The 24,114-nt window shown below is 42.4% G+C and overlaps 1 protein-coding gene across 1 annotated transcript in view; it reads left to right on the plus strand.

Moving 5' to 3' along the window:
* ELOVL5 (ELOVL fatty acid elongase 5) overlaps positions 1-24,114 on the plus strand; it is a 69,437-nt gene that overhangs the window by 22,866 nt on the left and 22,457 nt on the right. The window contains exons 2-3 of the mRNA XM_058554140.1: positions 22,005-22,070; positions 23,029-23,216. Of these exons, the coding sequence (XP_058410123.1) occupies positions 22,013-22,070; positions 23,029-23,216 (246 nt within the window). The 5' untranslated portion in view covers positions 22,005-22,012. The remainder of the gene's footprint in view (positions 1-22,004; positions 22,071-23,028; positions 23,217-24,114) is intronic.

A 24,114-nucleotide genomic window follows, 5' to 3' on the forward strand; every position in this document is an offset into this window, starting at 1 on the left:
GATTTGTTTGATGCTGGAACAAGCGAGGCCCGAGTTAATGCCGTTCCATCCTATTAGACCTTGGATAGCTTATCCTGGTGCCTGCCTGACGTTTGGCTGATCAAGTTTTCCTTTCCCTGTGACTTAATTCTCGGAGAGTGGGCACCTGTCGTCCTGAGGATTTTTAAGACCCAAGTGGGAGTGGGTTGATTCTAAATAGAATCTCTCAGGTCATGCGCCACTTATGTATTCCGGGTATGGTGACCGGGCTGAAAAAGTGCAGCAGGAGGACCCTCTGGGGTTTCTCATTCGTGTACTGTGAAATTCGTATGAAATTTCTCTGTGAGCAAGTCAAAATATTTTTCTAACTGCTCACTGTGTGCCTCCACATGGGATTGGAAAAATCAAGCTGTTTTATGATGCTTTATTGACAGTAATACTAATGACATACACCGAATTTGGCTGACTCGGCTACTGATTAGCAAAAATGGCCGATCTTCTGCAAAATGTTATGTACACAGCTAAAAAACCAACTGAAAAAGGCCTCTTACTTCAAGTTCTTAAATACATAAAACATTAGGTGTTTTTTAAAGCTAGTTTTATGAGGCTCTTTTACTAGAACTGAATTGACTGTTATTTTACAGGGCTTCTCTGTGGTCGAGTTTGTCAGTTCAGTTTTTTAAACAGTCCATGTCCCCAGACAAAATAGATACTTAACAAATGCTTGAACTGTGCTTTTGAAAATCCGTAGTTGTTCTCAAGGATCACTACTGTTTATGTAAGACGTAATGCTTCTCTTAGAGGTTTTAAAAATTGGTAACTAGACTTAGTTCCTTGGTTTGAGGGAGAATTTTTGTGGAATGCAGACAATTCCATTTAGTAATAACCTGAGAAAAGAAAGGCTTTTAACATAAGTGACCAATTAACAACCATCAGCTTATATTCACAAATTAATCTTTTAGAAAGCAGAGGATACACAGAGTTTATTATTCATTTTTCTGTTGCGAGCGTTAGCCAGGAATGGCTTTTATATAAATTTTCAACGTTATATATTCAGTGTTTATTTATTCAGCTATTGGGATTTCTGTGATTTATATTTTTAATATACGCATAAGGCATTTTATATTAGACTAAATTAGTGAAAAAAATCATCTTTTTTCCTTTATGAGATTACCCAGTCCTGGCCAGGTTGCAGTGCAGTTATATAGGCTGCTCATGTGATCCTGCTGGTGGGAACGTTAATAGGTAAAAACGTTTTGGAAAGAAATTGTGCAGTGTGTATCAAGACTCTTCTACTTAGTTGGCCAATTTCTGGGAATCTCACCCAAAGAAATAATTTAATATACAGCTAAAGTTTTATGTGCCAAGATCTTCATTGCAGTGTTATTTAAGAATAGTAAAAACTTGGAAACAGATTAAATGACTATAATGGGGGAATAATTAAGGCATTTATATAAATATTGCTCCAGAACTCAAATTAGGTTTGTGAAGAAAGTAATTGCTACAGTGTTGAAATAAAAGATTACAAGTATATCCTATTTTAAAGCATAAGAAAAAGTAGACAAAATAGAATTATTTATATTTTACATATTTAGCTCCCTGCTAAATGCTCTCTGTGAACCACCTCATCTGATTAGGTAAGTGTTATTGTTTTTCCCGTTTGAAGGGAATGTTCCAAGTGAGGACGCTGACGCTTTCAGACCTCAGCTTGTCTGAGGTCACTCTGCTTGTAAATGGTAGAAGGGTGAAGAGGGATTCTGCCACACTCTTGGTTGCTTTTTGTTTTTACTTTAAAATGAAACAAACTTTTCTCTCCTTTCCAGATTTTCTGCAGTAAACGTCCTTTTTTATTTTTACTGTAACATAGGGAGGCAGTAGGTGGAGCGGTGCTATTGGTGTGACCTTGGATAAATGACCGAATTGCCCTCTGCCTCAGTGGACTCATCTCTGAAAAGGGAACAGGTGAAAGGGCTGGTATGAGGAGTGAGATTATCCTTGTAAATTTATAGCAGAAAATCTCCTGGTACATAGTAAGGACACTGAGTGTTAGTTGCTATTGTTATACGTAATCATTATGCTTTTCAAAGAAAAGGACTTGAAAATAAGAAAAATCATTTGAAATGGTGGGCTGGGTTAGGTTCTAAATGGTTATTAGATTCTCTTGGAGAGATGTTAATGAGATAGGAGAATGACTTTAGAAAGCTTCCTTGGAGCAGTCGGTCATTAGCAGACCATTTAGTGGAGGGAAATAGCAATTTGCTAAATAATTCAACCTCCCAAAGTGTGTAATTCATGTTAGAGCATAGCTGGCTTAATGTTTTCTTAGGACAACAAGAGTACATAAATCCCTGAACAAATGTGTGGCTTAGGTCCTAGCTTCTGCTTGAACTTCTTATACTGAACATTACGAACTCAATGTACACTTCATCTTCCAAATTTTTCCGTATAAGAGAACATGTCAGTACAGTGAATTTGCACTAATTTGTACTCGAATAATTCAAAATATATGGCCAGCCTCCTACCTCTACAGGCACATATGACACTGTGTGATGGATCTATGATTACTAAGATCCGTAGCAGAGTGGTACATTTCTAGCTGGTCCGAACTCTCCCTTCCTGGCCTGCTTGCCCCTGGGGTCCCTGACGCACGAATAGCACCCCCATCCAGGGTGCAGAGTGAGAAGCCAGAGCTTGGACTTCATGTCGCCCACCCTGGACATCTCTTCTCTGTGGTCCCTGCGTTCGTTTGCTCCCCTGCCGTGGCCCTAGGTTGGCCTCCATCTCTCATGTGGACTGTTGCTCTAGTCTTCTGACTTGACCTTGATCGCCCCTTCGTACCAGCCTACGGCATAGGGACACTCTCACCCCACCTCCCCAGTTTAAGGTAAACACTAGAGCCCTTCCCACCTCCCCAGTTTAAAGTAAACACTAGAGCCCTTCCCACCTCCCCAGTTTAAAGTAAACACTAGAGCCCTTCCCTTACTGCTTCTCCAGCATCGTTTTTCACTTTCTCTCCTCTCCATCCCATCCCCCACTGGCAAGCCTTAGCCAAAGATCGCTCTGTGAAGCCCCACCTGACCCACTCAGCCCTGTGTGAAATTGACTCCTCTGTTTTTATCCCCTATTTTCTCCTGTACAGACTTGGTCAAGGCACCTCGATCACTTTATTAGTTATTTATCGCTTCTCTCTCCCCTTTCTCTCTCTGGAGGCAGATTTATTGTCTTGTGGATTTCTGTTACACTGCATTAAATGTATGTTTGATGGATGCTTGCTGATGATGATAAAAATAGCTGCCATGAATTGAGGTGCTTACACTTTGTGCCAAGTGGTTCATATAATCTCATTTAATCCTCACAATAGCCCCATGAGGTATAGGCATTATTACGCACATGTTTGTGGATCAGGAAACTGAGGTCTGTGCCGGTCAGCAGGTTACCAAAGAGCATATTACAGTGTTAAGTGTCAGAGCCCGGGGGATTGTAACTCAAATTAGACATATTACAGATTATATTTTCTCATACAAAGAGTGATAATCAGTAGTCCCGTAGGTGCCGCTTCATTATGAGTTAAGTAGTTTAGGGCCCATCTGGAGCTCTATCGATCACTTACAGCTAAGGTTCTTAATTTGGGGACTGGGGATCCCTAGGATTTTAGGGACTCTAAATGTCAGTTTTATCCAAACTCTCTGTCATTTGGGGATAGAGAGAAGGTCTCCTTTGTTTAATCAGATTTTCACAATTGATATGGGATCCCCAAAAGGTTAAGAGCTACTAATATAACATTACTTCTATAGAAAGTATGAATATAGAAAATAGAATTTTCCAAAGGCCAGATGACTGGTTTACAAATTAACATCTAGAACACAGCCCTTTTGTAAAGTAGAGATTATATGTTTTGATAACATGAATGAATGAATGAAAATGATTTATTTTAGTGACTAGGTTTTTTGAAAGTAGCAATTTTCTTTTGACTCTGTAAACAGTCATTCCCTTTACCTCTGAAACGGAAAACTACCTCTGTGTTGGACTGAATGTTTGTGTCATTTCCCGCCCCCAACCCCCTCAAATTCATATGTTGAAGCCTTCACTCCCAGTGTAATGTTCTTTGGAGGTGGGGCCTTTGGGAAGTAATTGGGTTTAGAATAGGTCGTGAGGATGGGGCTTCCATGATGGGATTAGTGCCTTTATAAGAAGAAGAGAGACCAGAGCTCCCTCCCCACCACATGAGGATACAGCTGGAAGGTGGCTGTCTTTGAGCCAGGAAGAGAGTGCTCACCAGGCACTGAATCTGCTGACACCTTATCTCGGGCTTCTCAACTTTCAGAACAGTGAGAAATAAATGTCTGTTGTTGAAGCCACCTGTCTGTGATATTTTGTTACAGCAGCCAGGGCTGACTGAGACATTCTCTCTTCCCTTCTCCAACCAGGTGGCATATGTTAAATTGTTCATGTATATGAAGGAAATCATTGGAGAAAACCACAATACATTTTAAACATGTCACTGCTTCTGTAGTCACACTAATTTTCTTCAAGTAATTGTTTTCATTTGGTTCTGATAAGAAAAAATGTGACAGTTTTTCCAAATTAAAGTAGGATATTATGTATCATTTTATATCTGCTCCCCTCCTGCATCAATTAAATGTTCTTACCTTTCAGAGGGGTGTATGGGTTGAGCTGTTGTTGATTTGTGCTGAATTTCTGTGTTTTGAAATGAGCTAAAAATATGGATTCCAACTGGATGACAGCTAGATTTCTGAGCTTAAGTGAAAGGCCCGTGTTCTGTATCTCACCCCAGTGCTGTAATGCCTTAAACCCATTTGGTGCTCAGTAGTGAAAGGCATCTTGTTCAACAATGTTATATGCCATTTTGCCACCTAAATTCTTTTCCTAAAATTTTCACCTAATTCTCCAGGAAAGAATTTTTACAAGTTCTTTACACAAATAGGTTTTTTTTTTCCCCCTCAACTATGTCCTTAATTTTCATTTTGAGACCTGTTAGAGTCTCCCTTGGTGTTGGCTCTAGGTAGGCATCTGACTGACTTCATGTTCATTTGATCACTGGCTTCTCTTTCTTCATTTTGTTACAGCAAAATGGCTTTTATGACAGCTTGGAGTTGAATATTGGTACTTGGGGAGAATTGAAATGAAGAGAAAATCTTGTTATTAGCCAGTCAGAATCTTCAGTTACATTAATATGACTTGCTAAAATACTTGCAGTTCCGCTAAAATGTAATCACCTTAGGGCCTAATTCTCAGTATTTCACCTTTAATGGTTGACACTGGGGTTTTAAACACAGTGGCAATTGTTGAAAGTAGCACTTGGTGAAAAGAAGAAAAGCATTGCTAGGAAGAGATCTAATCTTGCTGGAGAATTTCCAGAAGGGGTTACAGAAGTCATCTCAGCCGTTTCTGGAAGGCGTCCGCTGTTCTTTTCTGGAGAGCCATGCGAGTTGAATGGCTCCTTCCTGTTGACAAGCAGCAGGGGGCCCCCCTGCAGAGCGCACACCGTGACTCCTACCCAGCGCCCACCCCTGTAAACTGTGGATCACGGAATGATGATCTCTCCTCCACGTTGTAAAAGTGCTTCTTAACCACTTTGTGTTTTTCAGGGGATTGGCAGAAAAATGATCCGAAGGATAGAAGAAAGCACAGTTTTTATTTTTCATAATGCAGTAGGCTTTTATTAATATTTTCGTTATCAAAAAACATCTTGACAACTCACAATTATTGATATCTAAAGTTTTCTGTTTCATTTATGAGAATGGAAAGTGGTAAGGAAATAACTGATTGCAGAAACTTATTATTTAAAGCCATAGAGGCATAAAAGATTTACAGATTTACCCCGATTATCTATGCCTGCTCATCCACAGTTCTGTAAAATTGGACTTGACATTCATAATTCTGACTCTGAAACACTTTAAGATGACAAAATGCCTGTGAATCATCAAAGATTAAATTTTATTTGGGGAGATTTTATTTGATTTATTTAATGGCTTTCTTACTTTATGAAAACTGGCCTGTGTGAGATGTATGATCCCTTGAAGTGAATCAGAACATTAGATCAAAACATTATTCCCCATTGCCTGAGTAGTGTGGATAAATAAGCGTTTACTGGAAAGCTAAGTTAGACTGCCCTGAAAATTAAAATAGTGAAGACACCAGCATTTAGGTGAAGGGTTAAGCTTTCATGGATGGGGTCGTAGTTCAGACTATCCCTCTCCAGGACAAGCCTTCCTTTACAAACAGTTATAACTGTGTGTCATTGGGTTGGGGGGAGGGGATGGTGGTTGAATTTTTAAAAAATCAAATGCTTAGTCTTGTTTATTGGTTAGTTTTCCTCACTTTTGTGGGTCTTTTTTTTAAAAAAATGTAACTTTTTATTTTGAGGTAATTGTAGATTCATAAGCAGTTGTAAGAAATAATAGACATCCCAAGTACCGTTTACCCAGTTGCCCCCAGTGGTAACATTGTGCAGAACTGTAGTTCAGTGTCACAACCAGGATGCTGGCGTTGCTACAGTCGAGATACAGAATGTGTCCATCAGCACCCATCAGCACACGTTGCCCTTTCACAGCCACACCCACTTCCCTCCTGCCCTGGCACCATCTCTAACCACTGGCAGCCACTTCTCCATCTCTATAATGTTGTCATTTCAAGAATGTTATATAAATGGATTGTCTTTTTTCACTCAGTATAATTCTCTGGTGATTCTTCCAGGTTGTTACGTGTATCAGTAGTGTGTTCCTTTTCATTGCTGAGTGATGTTCCATTGTTTGTTTAGTCATTCTACTGTTGAAGAACATCTTGGTTGTTTCCAGTTTGGGGCTATTACAGATAAAGCTGCTATGAACATTCATGTACAGGTTTTTGTGTAAACATAAGTTTTCATTTTTCTGGAATAATGCCCAATCCTGTACCATAATTTATTTAGCAGGTTACTACTACTTAGTTGGATATTTAAAGGTCCCCTCTGCCCCCGTTTTCTGCTGTCACGTCACTGACGACAATCTGATAGGTAAATCTTAATGCACATCTGCTTTTATTTCCTTAATATAAAAATTTCTAGAAGTGGACTTGAGTGTGGAAAATTTTAAAGCTTTTATTTTTTTAAGTACCTTTTCTTTTTTAAAGTTTTTAATTTTTTTAGTTGTGTCTCATTCCAGAGCATTTTCACTACCTGAAAAACTCCGTACACATCAGCAGTTACTTTCCCTTCCCCCACCCCCCAGTCCCTGGCAGCCACTAATGTATTTTCTGTCTATATGGATTTGCCTGTTCTGGACATTTCATAGAAATGGAGTTGTACAATATGTGGCCTTTTGTGTCTGGCTTCTTTTACTTAGCATAATGTTTTCAGAGTTCATCTATGTTGTAACATATATCGGTACTTCATTCCTTTTTATGGCTGAGTAACATTCCGTGTTATGGATGTACTATGTTTTTATTCATCAGTTGGTGGAAATTTGGGTCGTTTCCATTTTGGGGCTATTATAAATAATGCTGCTGTAAATATTGGCATGCAGGTTTTTACGTAGACATATGTTTTCATTTCTCTTGGGTATATACCTAGGAGGAGCATTGCTGGGTCATATGGTAGTTCTGTGTTTCACTTTTTGAGGACCTGCCAAACTATTTTCCACAGCAGATGTACCATTTGACAATCCCACCAGCGATGTAAGAATGTTCCAATTTCTCCATATCCTCGCCAACATTTGTTATTATCTGTCTTTATCATTTTTGCCATCCTAGTGAGTGTGTGTGGATCGTTTTAAAAGAGAAAGGACCAGAGTTGTCTGGGCAACGTTGACTTGCTGATCGTTGGCCCTCCTGAGCTACCAAGTATGAAAACTGGTCGTGCACTGCTCAGGTTGAAGGTCCCAGTGGTGTCAGCTCCCTGTCTCTGGGCTTCTGTAGAAGGAGAGGAAATTGTGAACCTGCCTGCCCCTCATGCCAGAGCACCTGACTTGGCATGGGCTCTGTGAGGAGTCCACCCTGTCATGCCAGGAGGCTCAAGGGAGGACCTGCCGCTCTTTGTGGACTCAGTGGCTATTTTGAAACAGAAGTTTGCAGAAACTCTTAAGCTGAAAAATTCCCGTGCTAGTTTGCATCATAAGAACAGCAATTGTTTTACTCCTTCACAGGAAAAACAAGTCTTTCTTGGATACTGTGAGATAAAGACTAGAAAGGCTTGTGGTTTTCGTTTTCATAGGTGACATTTCAAAATTCATTGAAGATCATAAGCTGCCAGAATGATAGCTTTAAAATATATTTTAAAAAAAATCAACTGTGTCGTGATTTGCAGAGCACACGATTTGAGCATAGCAAGGTAACCAGCTATTCCTGGCGTGCCTGGAACTTGCCTGATTTTATTTTTTTCTTGATTTTTGCATCCCGGGAAACCCCCAAGTTCCAATAAGCCAGGATAGGTGGGCACCCTAAACCTGTAGTAAACTAAATGGCTGTGTTTGTTGTTTGACCAAGTTACTTAAAATCCCTAACTTTAGTTTCCTCATCTAGAAAAGGGACAATTCCTTATTGAGTCTTTGAAAAGCTGGGTATGCAATAGATGTTAGCTCCCTTGGCTGTTAAGCTTCAGGCCAGTAATAAAAGTGTTAGATTGTTTTCAAAAACAAATTCTGTACTTTAGATAACAAGCCTTTTCATTTCCTTCCCAGTGCCAATTAAATCAAGGGGGAGCGTTTATTTTTAGGGCCATGCTTCTCATTGGTACCTGCATTACGTGTAGTAACCAAAAGGAAAGCTAGCAAGGGGACGACGAGTTGACTTTTAAGAACCTCCTCCCCCAACCCCACTGACCTCGTTAATTTCTAAGCCTTTTATCCGTTGCTGAGTAACAAAATACTGCAAAAGAGAGTCCCTTAAAACAGCAAACCTTTATTATCTCACACAGTCTCTGAGGGTCAGGAAACCCAGAGAGGCTTAGCTGAGGGGTTCTGGAGGTTGTATTTGTGACTGCGGTCATCTGAAGCTAACTGGGGCCAAAGGATTTGCTCCCAAGCTCACTCAGGCAGTCATTGGCAGAGGGTCTCAGTTTCTTTCCACATTGGCCTCCCCATAGGACTGTTCATGACATGGCAGCCAGCTTGCCCCAGAGCTAATGATCTGAGAGACAGAGAAACACACTGCCTGACGAGGATGAAAGTCACAATGTCTTTTATAACCTAATCCCAGAAGTGACATACCGTCTCTTTGGCTGTATTCTGTTGGTTGCACACACGACCCTGGCTCAGTGCAGGAGAGGATCATTGGGGGCCGTCTGAGAGACAGTCTTCCACAGATACCAAGTTCACTTGGAGAAGCCTTGGCCCTCTAATCCAGGTAATGAAGCCAATAGGAAGTGGCTCAGTTTAGGACTGATGATAACAGGGCCCACATCTCTGCCTGTGTCCAGATTCTTCCCATGCCCGCCTTGTCTCCATCCCAGCAGTATATGCAGTTGGCCGTGGCCAAGTCTGTGACATGTCTGGCAGCTGCAGCCACTCAGTGGCACCCCACACGGCTCCAGTTCAATATGGTTAAACAAGTAGTCACTGAATTCCTTCTTTGTGCCAATAACAGCTGCTGGGGATTACACGGAGCAAGCTGGATATGTTCCCTGCCCTCACTGAGCTTTTCAGACTTGGTCACCGCTGATGCCTGGCTGGGGACGTGGTGACAGGGGTTAAGGAGTTTCTGCTACTGACAGTGGTATTTTTTACGACAACATTCCAGAATGGAGAAAGGGCTTACACTACTTAATACATGCTGATTAAATGCACTATGTCCTCTGTAACACAGTGGTTGAAAGATAGGAGAACTGGTTTCTAACTTAGTGGGGTTTTATTTCACCTTGAGAGATGGTTTGAAAGTAAATGATTTTTTTTTCTGGCTAGTGGAGTTAGGGTAAACAGGGAGTTGTAACTGAATTTGTGGGCATGAAAAATACTTTGTTCTTGACCACCGTCCTAGTCTAGACTCTGTCAGTGTGATACAGTCCCTGGGTACTGTCTGGGTGACCAAACTTCAAGAGGTGCGGGGGATTTTATTAGAGTCCAGAAGCCCAGTTTATAGACACAGCACGGAGTGGTTCCCGAAGAAGACCGCTCCTCAAAGGTACCTAAGGAACTTTTCAAAAAGACAGATTTCTCAGCTTCTAGACTATTGAATCAGTATTTCTAGGGCCAGGTCCCAGAAATCTTGTTTAAAGCTCCTAGGTGAGTCTGAGATGAGATGCAGACAGATGTGAGAATCCATTGATAGGAAACTCTAAAAGGCATGCAGGCATTCATTCATTCACTCACTCTTTCATGGTTTCAACCAGTAATCAGCTGTCTGTCAGGCACAGATCCAGGCTCTCTGAGATACAAATGGGACCATCAGAGGCTCTGCCCTTGAAGAGCTTAGAGCTTAGACCTTAATGGGGATTGTGAACAAAGGAACAGATAATTACACTATAACCAATAATCACAACACTTAAAAAATAAGGCTATAATTTTGTCACTGATTGAGATAGCGTGGAAGTGATGATGGGTGCATGAAAATGAGGCCAAGGAGGATTGCTGCCCCCTTTTTCCATCATCTTCCTGTCTAGGTCTCAATTACAGAGATTTCTGAGGCCTCTGTTACCAAGCATCATAGGTGAATGCAACTGGTTTTGGTTCTTGTTTTTTTAACTTGACAATGTTATTTAAAATTAAGTTAATTATGTGTCTTATTCTCATGGATAAAGTTATATGAACTCAAACAATACTAATACATACTGTCACCATCCTCTTAACAATAAACATGTGAAGATGCTCCCTTGAAAGGCCACATGGGGTATTTTAAGAGGCGTAGGTCATAGAGTAGAAGACCTGGGTTCAAATTTTGGTTCCACACAAGCTCTGTGACCTTTGGCAGCTCAGTCACTTCTCCAATTATAATTGTAGGCCACCTACCTTATGCTGGGAGTACAAAAAAGGCATATCAGATCCAGATGGATTTCCACTCTATACTACGGATGGTGTGGACACTGATCTTATCTTCCACTCACAGAGAAGTCAATGACCAGCATCCCCTGAACATTCCAGAGGAATTTATCTAGAGACTCAAAAAACCCTGGATTCATGAGTATCATTATGGCTTGGGATTCCCTCCGAAGTGGAAGATAACAGAGCTGTGAGGTGTGGATGTACGTGAGCAGGTTTCATTGCCCATGGACTTCGCAGGGAGCTACAATTTATGGCTTAGCAAAACTCTTCATAAACATTGAATGTGAAATTGGTCAATACCAAAGGTTTTTGCAGTGATGATGATAATACATATATGTTTGCAGTGCTTCCTGTGTGCCACGCACTGTTCTAAGTATTTTACCTTCATTTAACCACGTGAGGAAGGGAGAGTAACTTGCCCAAGGTCACACAGCTGGTAAGTGGTAGGGCAGGGATTTGAACCCAGGCTGTCTGGCTCTAGGGTGTGTGCTCCTAGCCACTGCTACCAAAGTGGTCGGCCCACAGGTGTCTTTGCACACTGCTTACTACTTTAATTTTTAAGAGGGCAGGGGTCATGTCTGTCTTTGTCGCTGTTGTTTTCCTAACAAGCAGTATACTGCTTGGCACATGGTAGGCACCTATTAAATATTTGTTAACTCAGTAAGTCAGCCACCTTTCAAATGACTGGTGGCTTGATGAGTGGTCATTTTTTTTTTTTTTTTTTTTTTTTTTTTTTTTTTTTTGTGAGGAGATCAGCCCTGAGCTAACATCCGCCAATCCTCCTCTTTTTTTTGCTGAGGAAGACGGCCCTGGGCTAACATCGGTGCCCATCTTCCTCCACTTTACATGGGACGCCGCCACAGCATGGCCTACCAAGCAGTACTTCGGTGCGCGCCCGGGATCCGAACCAGCGAACCCCGGGCCGCCGCAGCGGAGCGCGCGCACTTAACCGCTTGCGCCACCGGGCCGGCCCCCATTTTTTTTTTTAATAATTCTTTATTTATTTATTTTTACCCCCAAAGCCCCAGTAGACAGTTGTATGTCATAGCTGCACATCCTTCTAGTTGCTGTATGTGGGACGCGGCCTCAGCACGGCCGGAGAAGCGGTGCATCGGTGTGCGCCCGGGCTCCGAACCCGGGCCGCCAGCAGTGGAGCACGCACACTTAACCGCTAAGCCACGGGGCCGGCCCGATGAGTGGTCATTTTGAGAATCATTGGGATGGCAGAAATAAAACCGGGGCTGACCGGAGCCCGGCGCTCGTGGATCTTTTACCTTGTGTCAGTGTAGCCTTTTGGGGATTAATTAGTTAGTCAGCAAAGCTCTTTGTGAGAGCAGAGTTCTAAGTCCATTTGCAGCAGTCTGGCCTTGTCCACCAGCAAGGAGCATTGTGTGTGTAGATTAGCGTTGTCTTTTTCCAAATGACAGAGTGCTTCAACCCAAGCAGAGGTCATCACTGTTCTTGTTCTTTCGATTTCAAATAAAAGTTACATCATCATCTTTAAGGTGATAAAACTCTACAGGAGTAATTTTCTACAGTGAACCCCTCTCCAGATGCTTGTTGGGTAAGTGGATTGGTGTGTGGGTCTGTCTGTCTGTCTGGTCTGTCTGTCTCTCCTGAGGACTAGGAGAAGAACTTTGAATTTGAGAGTACATTCTGTTCTTTAGCTGTGAATAAGAATTCCCCTAGAATACATTTCTAAGATCCTGTTGCTTTCCCTCTTCTTGCTGCTGAAAAAACTGGCTACGTCGCAGTTTCTTAGATCAAGTATATTTATATATTACCTTCAAAATCTAGAAGAATCTACCTCTTTCTCCGATGGGGAAGAAACTCTCTTGAATGTTTAAGAGAGGTGTGTGTGTGTGTTATCGTTTTGTTATTTGTTTCTTTCACACCTTGTAAACTGCCTTTACAAGGCAGTAAACAGATGAGAGTGGAACATCTCCATTAGAAGCCCAGATCACTAGCGTGGGGGAACTTTTCCCTGAGGAAATAAATACCTTGTCTAAGTAGAATTTAGTCCTTGTTTTGGGAAGCTGCTGTTGTGGGCTCATGTGTGTCAGTGCTTGATGTGTTTTCCCTCTTTTTTATTTTGTAATAGCAGGTGTATCTCCCCATTTATAGTATCGCCCATAGGTAATTATTGAACACATTGAACAAATGGGAGTACGTGCTCTTAAAGAATTTGGGCTTTAACCAAAGAAGTGCAGAGTATGTTCCTGTAATACCTGAAAACATAAGTATCAAAGTCATATGAAAATGGAAATTGCTACATGCTAAATAAGTTGCCCAGCCAGCAAAACTACGAGAGGCCAAAGGGGAACCTCTGTCACATCTAATCTGGGCCTTGGAGAAAGGGTTGGAAGCAAAGACAAGGGAGAACAGGGAGGAAGGACCACAGACAATTCATTTAAGAACAAAGCCACTGGGGTGCCTCTCTACTGCTTTAGAAGAATGTCCTTCTCCAACAATGGTTAAAATAATACTTTTTAATTAACTGGTGGCAACCAAGGAGCTGGAAGATGGGGGTTTCACTTTTATTTTTGTGCAAATACTGTTGCAACATTTCCGCGCAGCTTGTGCATAATGCCAGAATAAGCTTGTTCAGCCTGCTTTAACCACGGAGCTAACCTGTAGCAGTACCTTGTGTGCATATCACTGCCCTCATTTTGCAGTTACTTATCTAAGGTCCCGAATAGGGTTGTGTTCTGTTTCTACGTGTCTGATGTATGGTAGGAAAAAATGACTATCAGAGTAGAGTCGGTCCTCTGTATCCGCAGGTTCCGTATCCATGGATTCAACCAACCGCAGATTGAAAGGCCTACAATGGTCGCATCTGTACTGAACATGTACAGAATTTTTTTTCTTGTCATTCCCTAAACAATACAATATAACTACGTAGCATTTACATCATATTAGGTATTATAGATAATCTAGAGATGATTTAAAATATAAGGGAGGATGTGTGTAGGTTATATGCAAATACTAGGCCATTTTCTACAAGGGACTTGAGCATCCACAGATTTGGCATCTGTGGGGGATCCTGGAACCAATCCTCTGCGGATTCTGAGGGACAACTGTATTAACAAGAGTTTGTTATGCCTTTAGAACGGAGGTTAGAAAGTAGGGGGACTCTACGGGGGAAAAAGAAGCAGCATAGATTTTTGGATTGTCAGAATGACGGTGCCACTGTCTATGGGGCAGATAATTTCTCCTGAGCCGGGATTTAATCCAAGTTACATTTATTTAAATGCGGACATTCTAAAGGGATTCTGTTGTCAATTCACTTTCATATCTGAAAGCTTGTTAGTACTTAGATGTTCTTTCCTTCATGGTCTTTATGACAGTGTTTTATATTTAAACATTTTGAGCAAGGTGTGGTTATTTTCCTCCTCCTCGTTCTGGAGCTGATTTTCTCCAACCCAGAAAAACCTTCCAGGAAACGGTGTTGTGACTACCAAGTTAAAGCACCATTCAACTTTTTGTGTTATTGGCAGCCAACTTGGAGAATGTTCGTATGCCCGTTTAACAGAAGTTAACTGTTAAAAGGGAGGAATGGGTAGGAGAGAAGAGCAAATGGAGGGAAATTTCATCCTGACCCCTTGTAGCTAGTCAGCTTGGCTCAGTTGACTCATTTTTAGAGGAACTGTGACAATTCAAAAAATAAATAAGACAGGATATGGTGAGGAAGTTATACTAAACAGAAGTTAAACATCTGCAATTTAAGCCAGAAGCAGTGTGACTTGCCTGACTTCATGGGAAAGGGGGCTTTCAAAGCAAGCTGACTTCTCCCTGCTACCATTGCCTTAGCAGCGAGAGAAACCAAGGCTGGAGCCTAAAGATCTTTCCTGCGAAGCTTGACCGTCGGCACACAGCCTGATTGTGGGTTTAGGAAATTGACTTTCTTTGCTATAATATATTTTTTAAAATCTTGATATCTTTTGAAACAGATTTACTCTGAGATCCCAGTACTTTTCGTTTGCTGAGCAGCCTGCTCACTTTCGCCTGCTCCAGATATCTGTGGCTAAGGTGATTAGCATGTGCATTCGAGACAGATAACTTCATCTTGAGAGTTGTGATGGAAGCTGCTTGCTATGCCATCTCTCCTTAACCCCTCCACCTTCTTCCATTGTTGTCCTTCCCCCACCCCGTCCCCCATTCTCTCACATTTGATCTTCCCTCTTGGGAGCCAAATGGAAGGGGGGGGTGGTTTGCTGTCGAGCTTATTGTAGTGTCTTTTTTGAAACAAGCCTTCAGCAAACTCTCTTTCATATTAGATCAAAGTGAACACTAATGCATATTTAACCTCCTGCAGATGATCCACCTGGGCATACTGATCCTGGAGAGAGCTAGCTAACAGACAAGATGGCTTTTCCACGGGCACGGGGCTCTCTGGGGGGATTCAGGTTTTGCTCTTTTGTCTTCTGCTTGCGTCAGTATTTCCAGCTTTCTATAATTTGTGCTGTGGTGGTTCTGATGTCTCTTGAGTTCAGCCTTGAGGCTCACCTCTCTCCTGGAACACTGAGGACTGGTACCAGGATCTTGCCCCGGGACACAGAACTAATCCTTGACTCGGCTGAGGGTATGCTGAACTCTCACATCCTCTTTTATCTAGGGTCATTTATAGAGAATGACTAGCCCCAATTAATTTTTTAATGGGCTACTTATGATGAGGCACAATTATAATACAGTTGCATGCTTACCAAAAAGACTCCAGAATTTGATAAAGTGGCTTTCAACTAAGGTGGCTTTCAACTAAGAGTGTCTTTTGGAAAATGTGCATAAAAGATGAATTCTTTAACATCTCTTCTAATTTACCTGCCTCTGTTTTCCACCCCTATCCTGTTTTCATTGTCATCATTTTCTGTGTGTGGCCCTTGAATTAGTGAATAGCTTTTGGATACTATTGTGGTTGGAATTTTTTTTTTAACATCCTATTACTCCCTGTGATGACCTGTACTTCTGGTTGAGCGGGCATTGGAGACTCGTGGTTAAAGAGGCTGGGGAAGCGATGCTTGGCTTGATGTAAGCGTGAGCTGGTTCCTGGGAGGTGCTAGCCAGCCCCAGCCATGTCCCTTTTCCTGTGTGCGTGTGGGGAACCAGCCGGATCACAGAATGGCTTATTCTTTTGCTGCATTTAGGACCAAAGCTCCTCTTCCATGGTCCCAGCGCCTGGGCTTGGTCCCTGCTAGTACAATTGTACAGAGCAGCTGTGTTCCCACTTGGCCTGGCTCACCCAAGCTGCCTAGAGGGTGACTCAGGTCATTAAGAAGTGATGTCACTGGCCGCGTGCAGCTGGGAAGGTGGGGAACCGCAGCCACCAGGCAGGCTGCAGGCCTAGCAGTGGGTGGACCTCTTGTGCAAAGTGGATCATGCTGTTCCCGTAGTTCCAGATCACTAGGCAAAGTGTCAGGAGTTGTACCGGGGCCCTGTGCCCTTTAGAAAAGTACAGAAGAGTGTAGCTCGGCCAACAGGCCACTCAGCAAGTGCCCAGTTCACCCATGGGGTGGGTGGCCCAGCCTGGTGGTGAAGAGTTCGTTTGCTGAGACCTTCTGTAGGTTCCTGGGGCACAGCAGGTAGGCTCAGCGAGGGAGAGGAGGACAAGGTGCTGCAGGCAGGCTCAGCCAGGAGCATGAGGGCGCCGTGCAATGAGAGCAGTTAGGGATTGGCACCTTCTTCTGTCCCCAGCCTGGTGGCACATGCTCTGCAGGTTGTGCCATGTGATTGGTTTTTGCGGACCACGGTTGAGCAAGGTCTAGGTGCCGTGCGGGGAGTGGAGGGCAGGCCTCCCGAGTTGCTGCCCACCCACTGCCCTGGCCTGGCCTGGCCTGTGGTCCTGGAGCATGCAAAGCAGCCTGGCCTCGGGGCCTCTGCACCCACCCACACCTCTAACTGGAGTGCCCTTTCTCTTGATGGATAGGTGGCTTGCTCTCTCATGCAGGTCTCCGCTCTGTTGTCACCTTCTCAGGGTAGCCTTTTCTAAATGCATCTTCCAAAGTTAAGTTTCTGCGCTGTGACCCCACCCCCTTTACCCTGTTTTATTTTTTCTTGCTGACAGTTACTTTACATAACATATGATAGGTGTGTGTGTTTCTGCCCCAGCCTTCAGGATCCCTCAGGGCCTTAGTAATGCAGGCACCTGGCAAGCATGTGGTATGAGTGAAAAAGGGAACACATGGTGTTGAGGGAGGCTAGGTACGTGGCTGGCCAGACAGAAACGTGACATCGAGCTGAGTAAACGACGAGGATAAACCTTTGAAGATGTCTCTTGGAAACCTTTGTGAAAACAAACAGCCCTGTTGCAGTGCATGTCCAGTTGTGGGGTGGTGGGGAGAGTCTGGGGAACACGCTTAGCATGTCAGAGACCAGGCCAGATTCAGACCTGTGATTCAGGGGGTCGGGACTCTGCTGATTAGAGGCCTCTGTTCAGGGACCACCTCCGCCTGTCCTCTCCTCCTTTTCAACGTGGACGTTTCAGGAGTAATGAGCAGCTCTCTTTGAAGATTATTTTCCACGTATATTCTTTTAGAGAATGTTTTGCTAGCTATTTCATATTTTCTTAAGTCTGATTATGAAAAGTTCTGCGAACCTAAGAGAAGAATTCTCGAGCTGGGAAGAAAGGCCGTCTGAGAACAGATGTGCCGTTATTGACAAAATCCCCTCTCACGCACGCGCCTTTGCAGAGAACGCACTCCTCCTAGAAAGACGGAAGAGTGCTCCTGTGCCTGCCAGCTTCCGAGGGCCTCGATCTGAGATGGGTTTTGACTCGGATTATTCGGGACAGATGGCTCGTAACAGAATTCTTCAGTATCTCAAAATACTACGTTCCATAGTCTCTGGTAGCCTGCTGCTGGCTCGGCACTCTTGGACTGGAATTTTCCCTTCTGTTCCATGAAGCTGCTTTTCTGGTGCCGTGTTGTTAGCCTGGGTTCTTGGGCTGAACTCTGTCCTAGGCGTCGTTGTCTTTGTAATAATAAGTCGTTTATAGCGATTCCTGGGCCTCATTTCTTTCCAAGTCCATTGATGTTCTCCCCCCACCTCCACCCCTATAGGTCTGTTTTCCATCGTTTTTAAACATCTCTTCACTCTTGTTTCAGCTTTTCTATATCCTCCTTACATAGAAACCAAAGCTAGCTACAGCCCTCTGAAAGGCCTCTTAGTTAAAAACCAGAATGATTCCCTTACTGCTTTTGTCAGGGGTATTCTTGATGTTAGAGCCCAGGATGCTGTTACTTGAATATTGTTTTTACTGCTTGGTGTTGAATGTGTAAATGCAGCTTGTTGTATTATGCGTCAGTCTAACATCTGCTCGTTTGCAGACTGGATTTTGGTTTTGGGTTGACTGCATCTGGCTTCTTCCCCATTGTGAATGCCTAGTTTGTTCTAGGTCTCCAGGTATGCTCCTTTGTGTTTATCTCTGTTTGGCAATCCTTTGTACACAGTAGGTGCTTGATATTTGTGTATTTAATTAGTACGTCCATCTTAGCCTTGTCTTTCACGTTTAGATAACATCTCAATACTGACAAGGTCCCCTCTCCCGAGATGGTATCAACTCCCCCACCTGCCCTGCTGTCCCCCTGGGGGTGTTAGGACATGAGGTGGACATTGTGGGTTGTCGTGATGACTGGTGGCTCACTGATGGCATTTAGCGGACAGGGACAGGATGCCAGCAGTGTCCCGGCTGGGAAGCATGGGCAGCCACGGGTGGTTGGCAGTGTTCATTATGGAGTTGGACCTCTGGCAGACATAGCGTAGGAAACATTTATTGAGGGCATACTGCATGCCAGGACCACTCTGAGGACCTGTGTCTATTAAATCACTTGATCTTCTGAACAACCTTAGAGGCAATTACTTTAATATTTCCTCCATTTTACAGATAGGAGGTTACAGATAGGAGGTTAAATAGTTTGTCTAAAGTCACATTTCTAGTAAGTGGAAAAAATGGGTTTCAAACCCACGTTGTCTGTTAAAGAGCTCAGCATGGAACCACTTAATCTCCTGCCAGCCCGTTATGCCTGCTCTCATACCTGCTCTCAGCCCCTTTGTGCTTAATACCTGATGATTATATGTTTAATGTGACCATTAGTAAGCTGTCTACCCATCAAGTAAGAGCAGAATCTAGATTTAAAACGTCTTGGAAGGGGCTGGCCCAGTGGCATAGCGGTTGGGTTCGCGAGTTGCGCTTTGGTGGCCCGGGGTTCCCCAGTTCGGATCCTGGGCGTGGACCTACTCACCGGTCATCAAGCCACGCTGAGGTGGCGTCCCACATAGAAGAACTGAAAGGACCTACAACTAGGATGTGCAACTATGTACTGGGGCTTTGGGGAGGAAAAATAAAATAAAACGTCTTGGAAGAAGGTAAATCTGTCCCCAGTGGGCAGCTTGTCTATCAGTAATTCAGTCCAATCGTCATGGTTGTTTCTCCTTGAGCCATGTCTTTATTTGCTTTTTGTTGGGGTGCATGGGACCCTGTGCCCTCTGTATATAGTCGTGTGTCGCTTATCGACAGGGACACGTTCTAAGAAATGCATCATTAGGTGATTTCATCATTGTGCAAACATCATAGAGTATACTTACACAAATCTAGATGATATAGCCTACTACACACCTAGGCTGTATGGAACTAATCTTATGGGACCACCCTCGTATATGCCGTCTGTCAGTGAGCAAAACATCGTGTGGTGCTTGACTGTACATGGCCTACCATCCATCACAGATGAAGTTAAATTGTGTTAGAGTGATTTAAGTTTCACAAAAACATGATGATTGTCTTTCAAAACTTGCATTTTCTAGCTGATTTTCACTAGATGAAAAAATAATTAGATACTGTTAAATAATTTTTTAACTGCAGGACTTCTAATAGCCTTTGATGGATACAACATTTCTTATTTAAGGTTGGAATCCTTTTTAAGAGGAATTCTGTTTAGGAAATGTAAAACTAAACCAATTCTTTAAAATATTTTCTAGAATTTATGTCCCCTGAAGAGATTCACTGTCTGGGGGAGGAAAATGGCTCAGGACCAGAATGGTTGTAAGAGTATAGTATGTTAAAAAGATGTTTAATTTTTGAATATCAGAAGTGACCTAGTGCCATGGTTGTATAACTATGGAGTGACAGAGGTGGCATACCTAATTGTTGGCACTTGAATGTGTGGGCACTGGTGGCTTCTTGGTTTCCAGCCATGGGTTGAGGGAGACAGTACACTCCTCTAGTCTACCCTGGGGCTGGACAGATGTGAGGGCAGAACCCTGGTAGCTACTGCTCTCAAAGTGTCTTTGATGGCATCACCCATCTCTGTCTCACAGCCAGCTGGATTGGCTTGATTGTAACTACTAGAGGCTTTTAGGTAATTTCATGGATAAAGTAGTTTATCCTGAAATGAGCCAAAGAATACAGCACTTCACTGTAGCGAGCCAAGGAAGAGAAATAGCATTAAATGATTAACAACTTAGTTAATAAAACCGATTTTGCCTTTGGTCTGGGAAGGTAAAATATTTGTGGTTATTTCTATAAGAGTAATGACCAGGAAAAGTTGAAAATATATGCCTCCTAACTTTAATGTAGAAAATCTAGTCAATACTCAGATGAAGAGACACTTAGCTACCATCTAAGTGTAAATCTTAAATGGGGGAAAGTGTAGGGAGCTATAAAATCTTAGAGCCCTGATGGTCTAGTGGTTAAGATCTGGCGCTCTCACCGCCACGACCCGGCTTCGTTTTCCCATCAGGGAACCACACCACCTGTCTGTTGGTTGTCACACCATGGTGGCTGTGTGTTGCTGTGATGCTGAAAGCTATGCCATCAGGCTTTCAAATACCAGCAGGGTCACCCATGGCGGACAGGTTTCAGCAAAGCCTCCAGACTAGACAGAGTAGGAAGAAGGACCTGACCACCCACTTCCGAAAAAACTGGCCATGAAAACGCTATAAATATCAGTGGAGCATTGTCTGATACAGCGCCGGAAGGTGAGAGGATGGCGCAAAAAGACCGGGCCGGGTTCTGCTCTGCTGTACGCAGGGTCGCTAGGAGTGGGAATCCACTTGAGGGCACTAACAACAAATAAAATCTTAGAAGATGGAGGTAGATCTATAACTACTAACGTGGGACTCTTTCTAAGATGTTTTATTAAGATATGCACTTCTCAAAATAACAGTGTTTTTCTAAGTTTCTTTTTACTGTGATCCCTCACAGTAAGAATAGATTTTACATCACAGCTGAGTACATCAGACTTATAAATCTTTAGTGAACATATTTATAAAGCAATATTTATTCATTCTCACTAAGGGCAGAGCACTCTGATTATGATCAGTTTGTTGTTATTTTAATGCTATGTTGACTTGACCATCTACTAATGGATTGCAGTCCACGATTGTAAAAACACTCATTAGGCATGACCTCTTTTGTGCTCAAAAGAGGAAAATCTCTGGAAGTAGACCCAAGAAATGTTACCATCAGGATCCTTCTGACAGTGAGGGCTTTCGGGATTGTGGTTGGAGGGAAGTGATGAGATTTTTTTTACCACTTTTCAAAATTTTTATTTAATTTTACCACTTTATTTTTAATATGTGAATTTTTTACTGTGGACATGAAGTATTTAAAAATAATAATTAGTGAAAGTAACAAGCAGAGGGAACCGATTTTCCCTGTGGCTCCTCTCTCAGGTGCCGTTCTTCCTGTCTCTGTCGTCTTACCTCCAGCTCTGGGTCTTCCCAGTGGGCTCTTCTCCCATCTGCCCCTTTCAGTCCAGTTCTGCTCTTCTCCCCACTGAGATTTCAGCTTCATGGAAGGAGTTTTTATGGAGCTGAGAAAAGAAGTTCAGAAAACTGGCACTTCATTTATAAAGTGAATTTACGGATTTGTGTCTTTTGATTTTCAAAGTAGAACTAGCACGTAGTTACTTTTGTGAGTTTAAAAAAAAATTGTTTGAACATGAGAAACTTAACCGTGTCCATAGCATATCTTTGAAAAGAATTTGTTCTTGTTCTTTTGTGAAAAAAATACTGTATAAAAAGCAGTTTGAGTAGAGATTAATCAATGTCTTTTTTTCTTAATAGGTTTTAAAATGGAACATTTTGATGCATCACTTAGTACCTATTTCAGGGCTTTGCTAGGCCCCCGAGGTAAGGTGGTTTTTGATTTTGCTTACCCCACCCACCCCCATTATAGCTATTTGTAAATATTGCATGAAGAGATTCTGGAAAACATTAGCGTTTTCTATGGTGAAAGTAATACCTTGTCCTGGATACCACAGGGCTTGGAGAAAGTCCTCTGGTGGTTATTGAAGGTGCCATGTCCCCTGGCTGTTGGAGCAGAGACACAGCTGCTGTGCGCCTCTGCTGACTCTAACTGGAGATCAGCTTATGCTGTACAGCTCACAGCCTGAGAATCCCACAGTCACTATTATCAAGTCACCATACCGCAGAGCGGTGTGTTCTCCTCAATCCTGTGCGTATCTAGAATGCACTGCTGCAGCAAGAGTTTAAAACTCTTCCCCTTTTACCATTTTAACGGCTTTTTAATGTCCTTTCCTGTTGTGTCATGTCAACAGGTAAATATATACAACTGAACTCACTTTTTAGACTTCTCTTAATCTTTTATTATCTCTTAAGAAGTAAATCAGCTCCATTTTGCCTTCTTTTAATGTCATCTATAAAGTCTCTTAATGTCTTATCTATAAAGAAGGAACTTTTTGGGTTCACAGCAACATTCATAGAAAAACTACAAGAGGCTTTTAAGCAGATGAAAAGATTCTCAGTTTCACTCATGATTTTTAAAATACAAAAGAAAACAACAAAAGGAATTTCATCTATTAGTATAGCAGAGATGAAATAATACGTTTGATACCATAAGTGATAATGGTGAGGATGTGGAGAAAGTCTAAATTGGTGCAATCTTTCTGGAGGGTATTGTGTCTTCTGTTGAAATTAAACTGCTCATGCCCTTTGACTCAGCCGTTTGATTCCTACAGCTAATCAGGATCAGTTATGCAAAGATGTGTGTAAGGATGCTCCTTGCAACATAACCTGTCAAATATCTACCTTCTTAATCACTAATTATTTTTATTTGATTGTTTTCCAGATACCAGAGTAAAAGGATGGTTTCTTCTGGACAATTATATACCTACTTTTATCTGCTCTGTCATATACTTATTAATTGTATGGCTGGGACCAAAATACATGAAGAATAGGCAGCCCTTCTCTTGCCGGGGAATTTTAGTGGTGTATAACCTTGGACTCACATTGCTGTCTCTCTATATGTTCTATGAGGTAGGTCAGGGGTTAACACGGGCTTCCTTTCACTTAAATATACTCCTGTCGCTGTCCTGAATTGTGTTGCTAAATGAAAAAGGGCAGCTGCGTGGGGTCGGGAGGGTCCTGGGAGAGCCAGTACATTAATGCATTTTGAGTATGTTTTGAAATTGATTTTTCAAAATGCCAGAGTTGTTTGTACAAATATGTCTTCCAGAATATCCAAAATAGAAGCCTTTTACTATTGATTCTTCTGTTATTTATGTTTTGTATTATATTCAGAATTAAAATAAATATTTCAGAAATACTCTTATGCAAGCAAAATACAGAGTGGAAAATGAACAGAGCATGAAAAACAGATCTGTGAGCGTTTTATCATTAACCATTTAATAAATGCCCGGTTCTTGTTTGGAGGTGGGGGAGGTGGGAAGTGGGTGGTACTTGTGCTTGGTATGTTTGTGGTAAGTCAGCCTCTCTGTCCTGATCTGATAACTGTCAATAGCTTTGAGATTTGACAAGTTATTTTTTAAAAGCTGAGAAGAGTGGATAGTGAGATATGTCTTTAAAGTTTGAATGGTCTGTGTAAATTCAGGCCAGATTATTTCGTCTGTATAACTAGGGTGTTGAGAACCAAATTTGGGGATCTCAAGGGCACATGTCGTTGCATAAATAAGAGTGAAAGACAGTCTGAATCCACACTTCTGTCCCCACTATTGTGCACGGTATGGTAATAGAGCCTTTAAAGCTGGGGGGAGGGCAGCTGCCCTCCAGTGGTAAGCACAATTCGTGTACATTTTTAGGGGAAGGACTACACCTTTCACGCTTATGACACAAAATTATTGGTAAATCCCTGGGATAGAGAACTGAGCCGTATGTAAAATGAACACTTTGAAGTACTCTGTTTAGATTTTTAACC

The sequence above is a fragment of the Diceros bicornis genome, chromosome 14 (assembly GCF_020826845.1).
Source record: "Diceros bicornis minor isolate mBicDic1 chromosome 14, mDicBic1.mat.cur, whole genome shotgun sequence".
In the NCBI taxonomy this organism is placed as follows: Eukaryota; Metazoa; Chordata; class Mammalia; order Perissodactyla; family Rhinocerotidae; genus Diceros; species Diceros bicornis.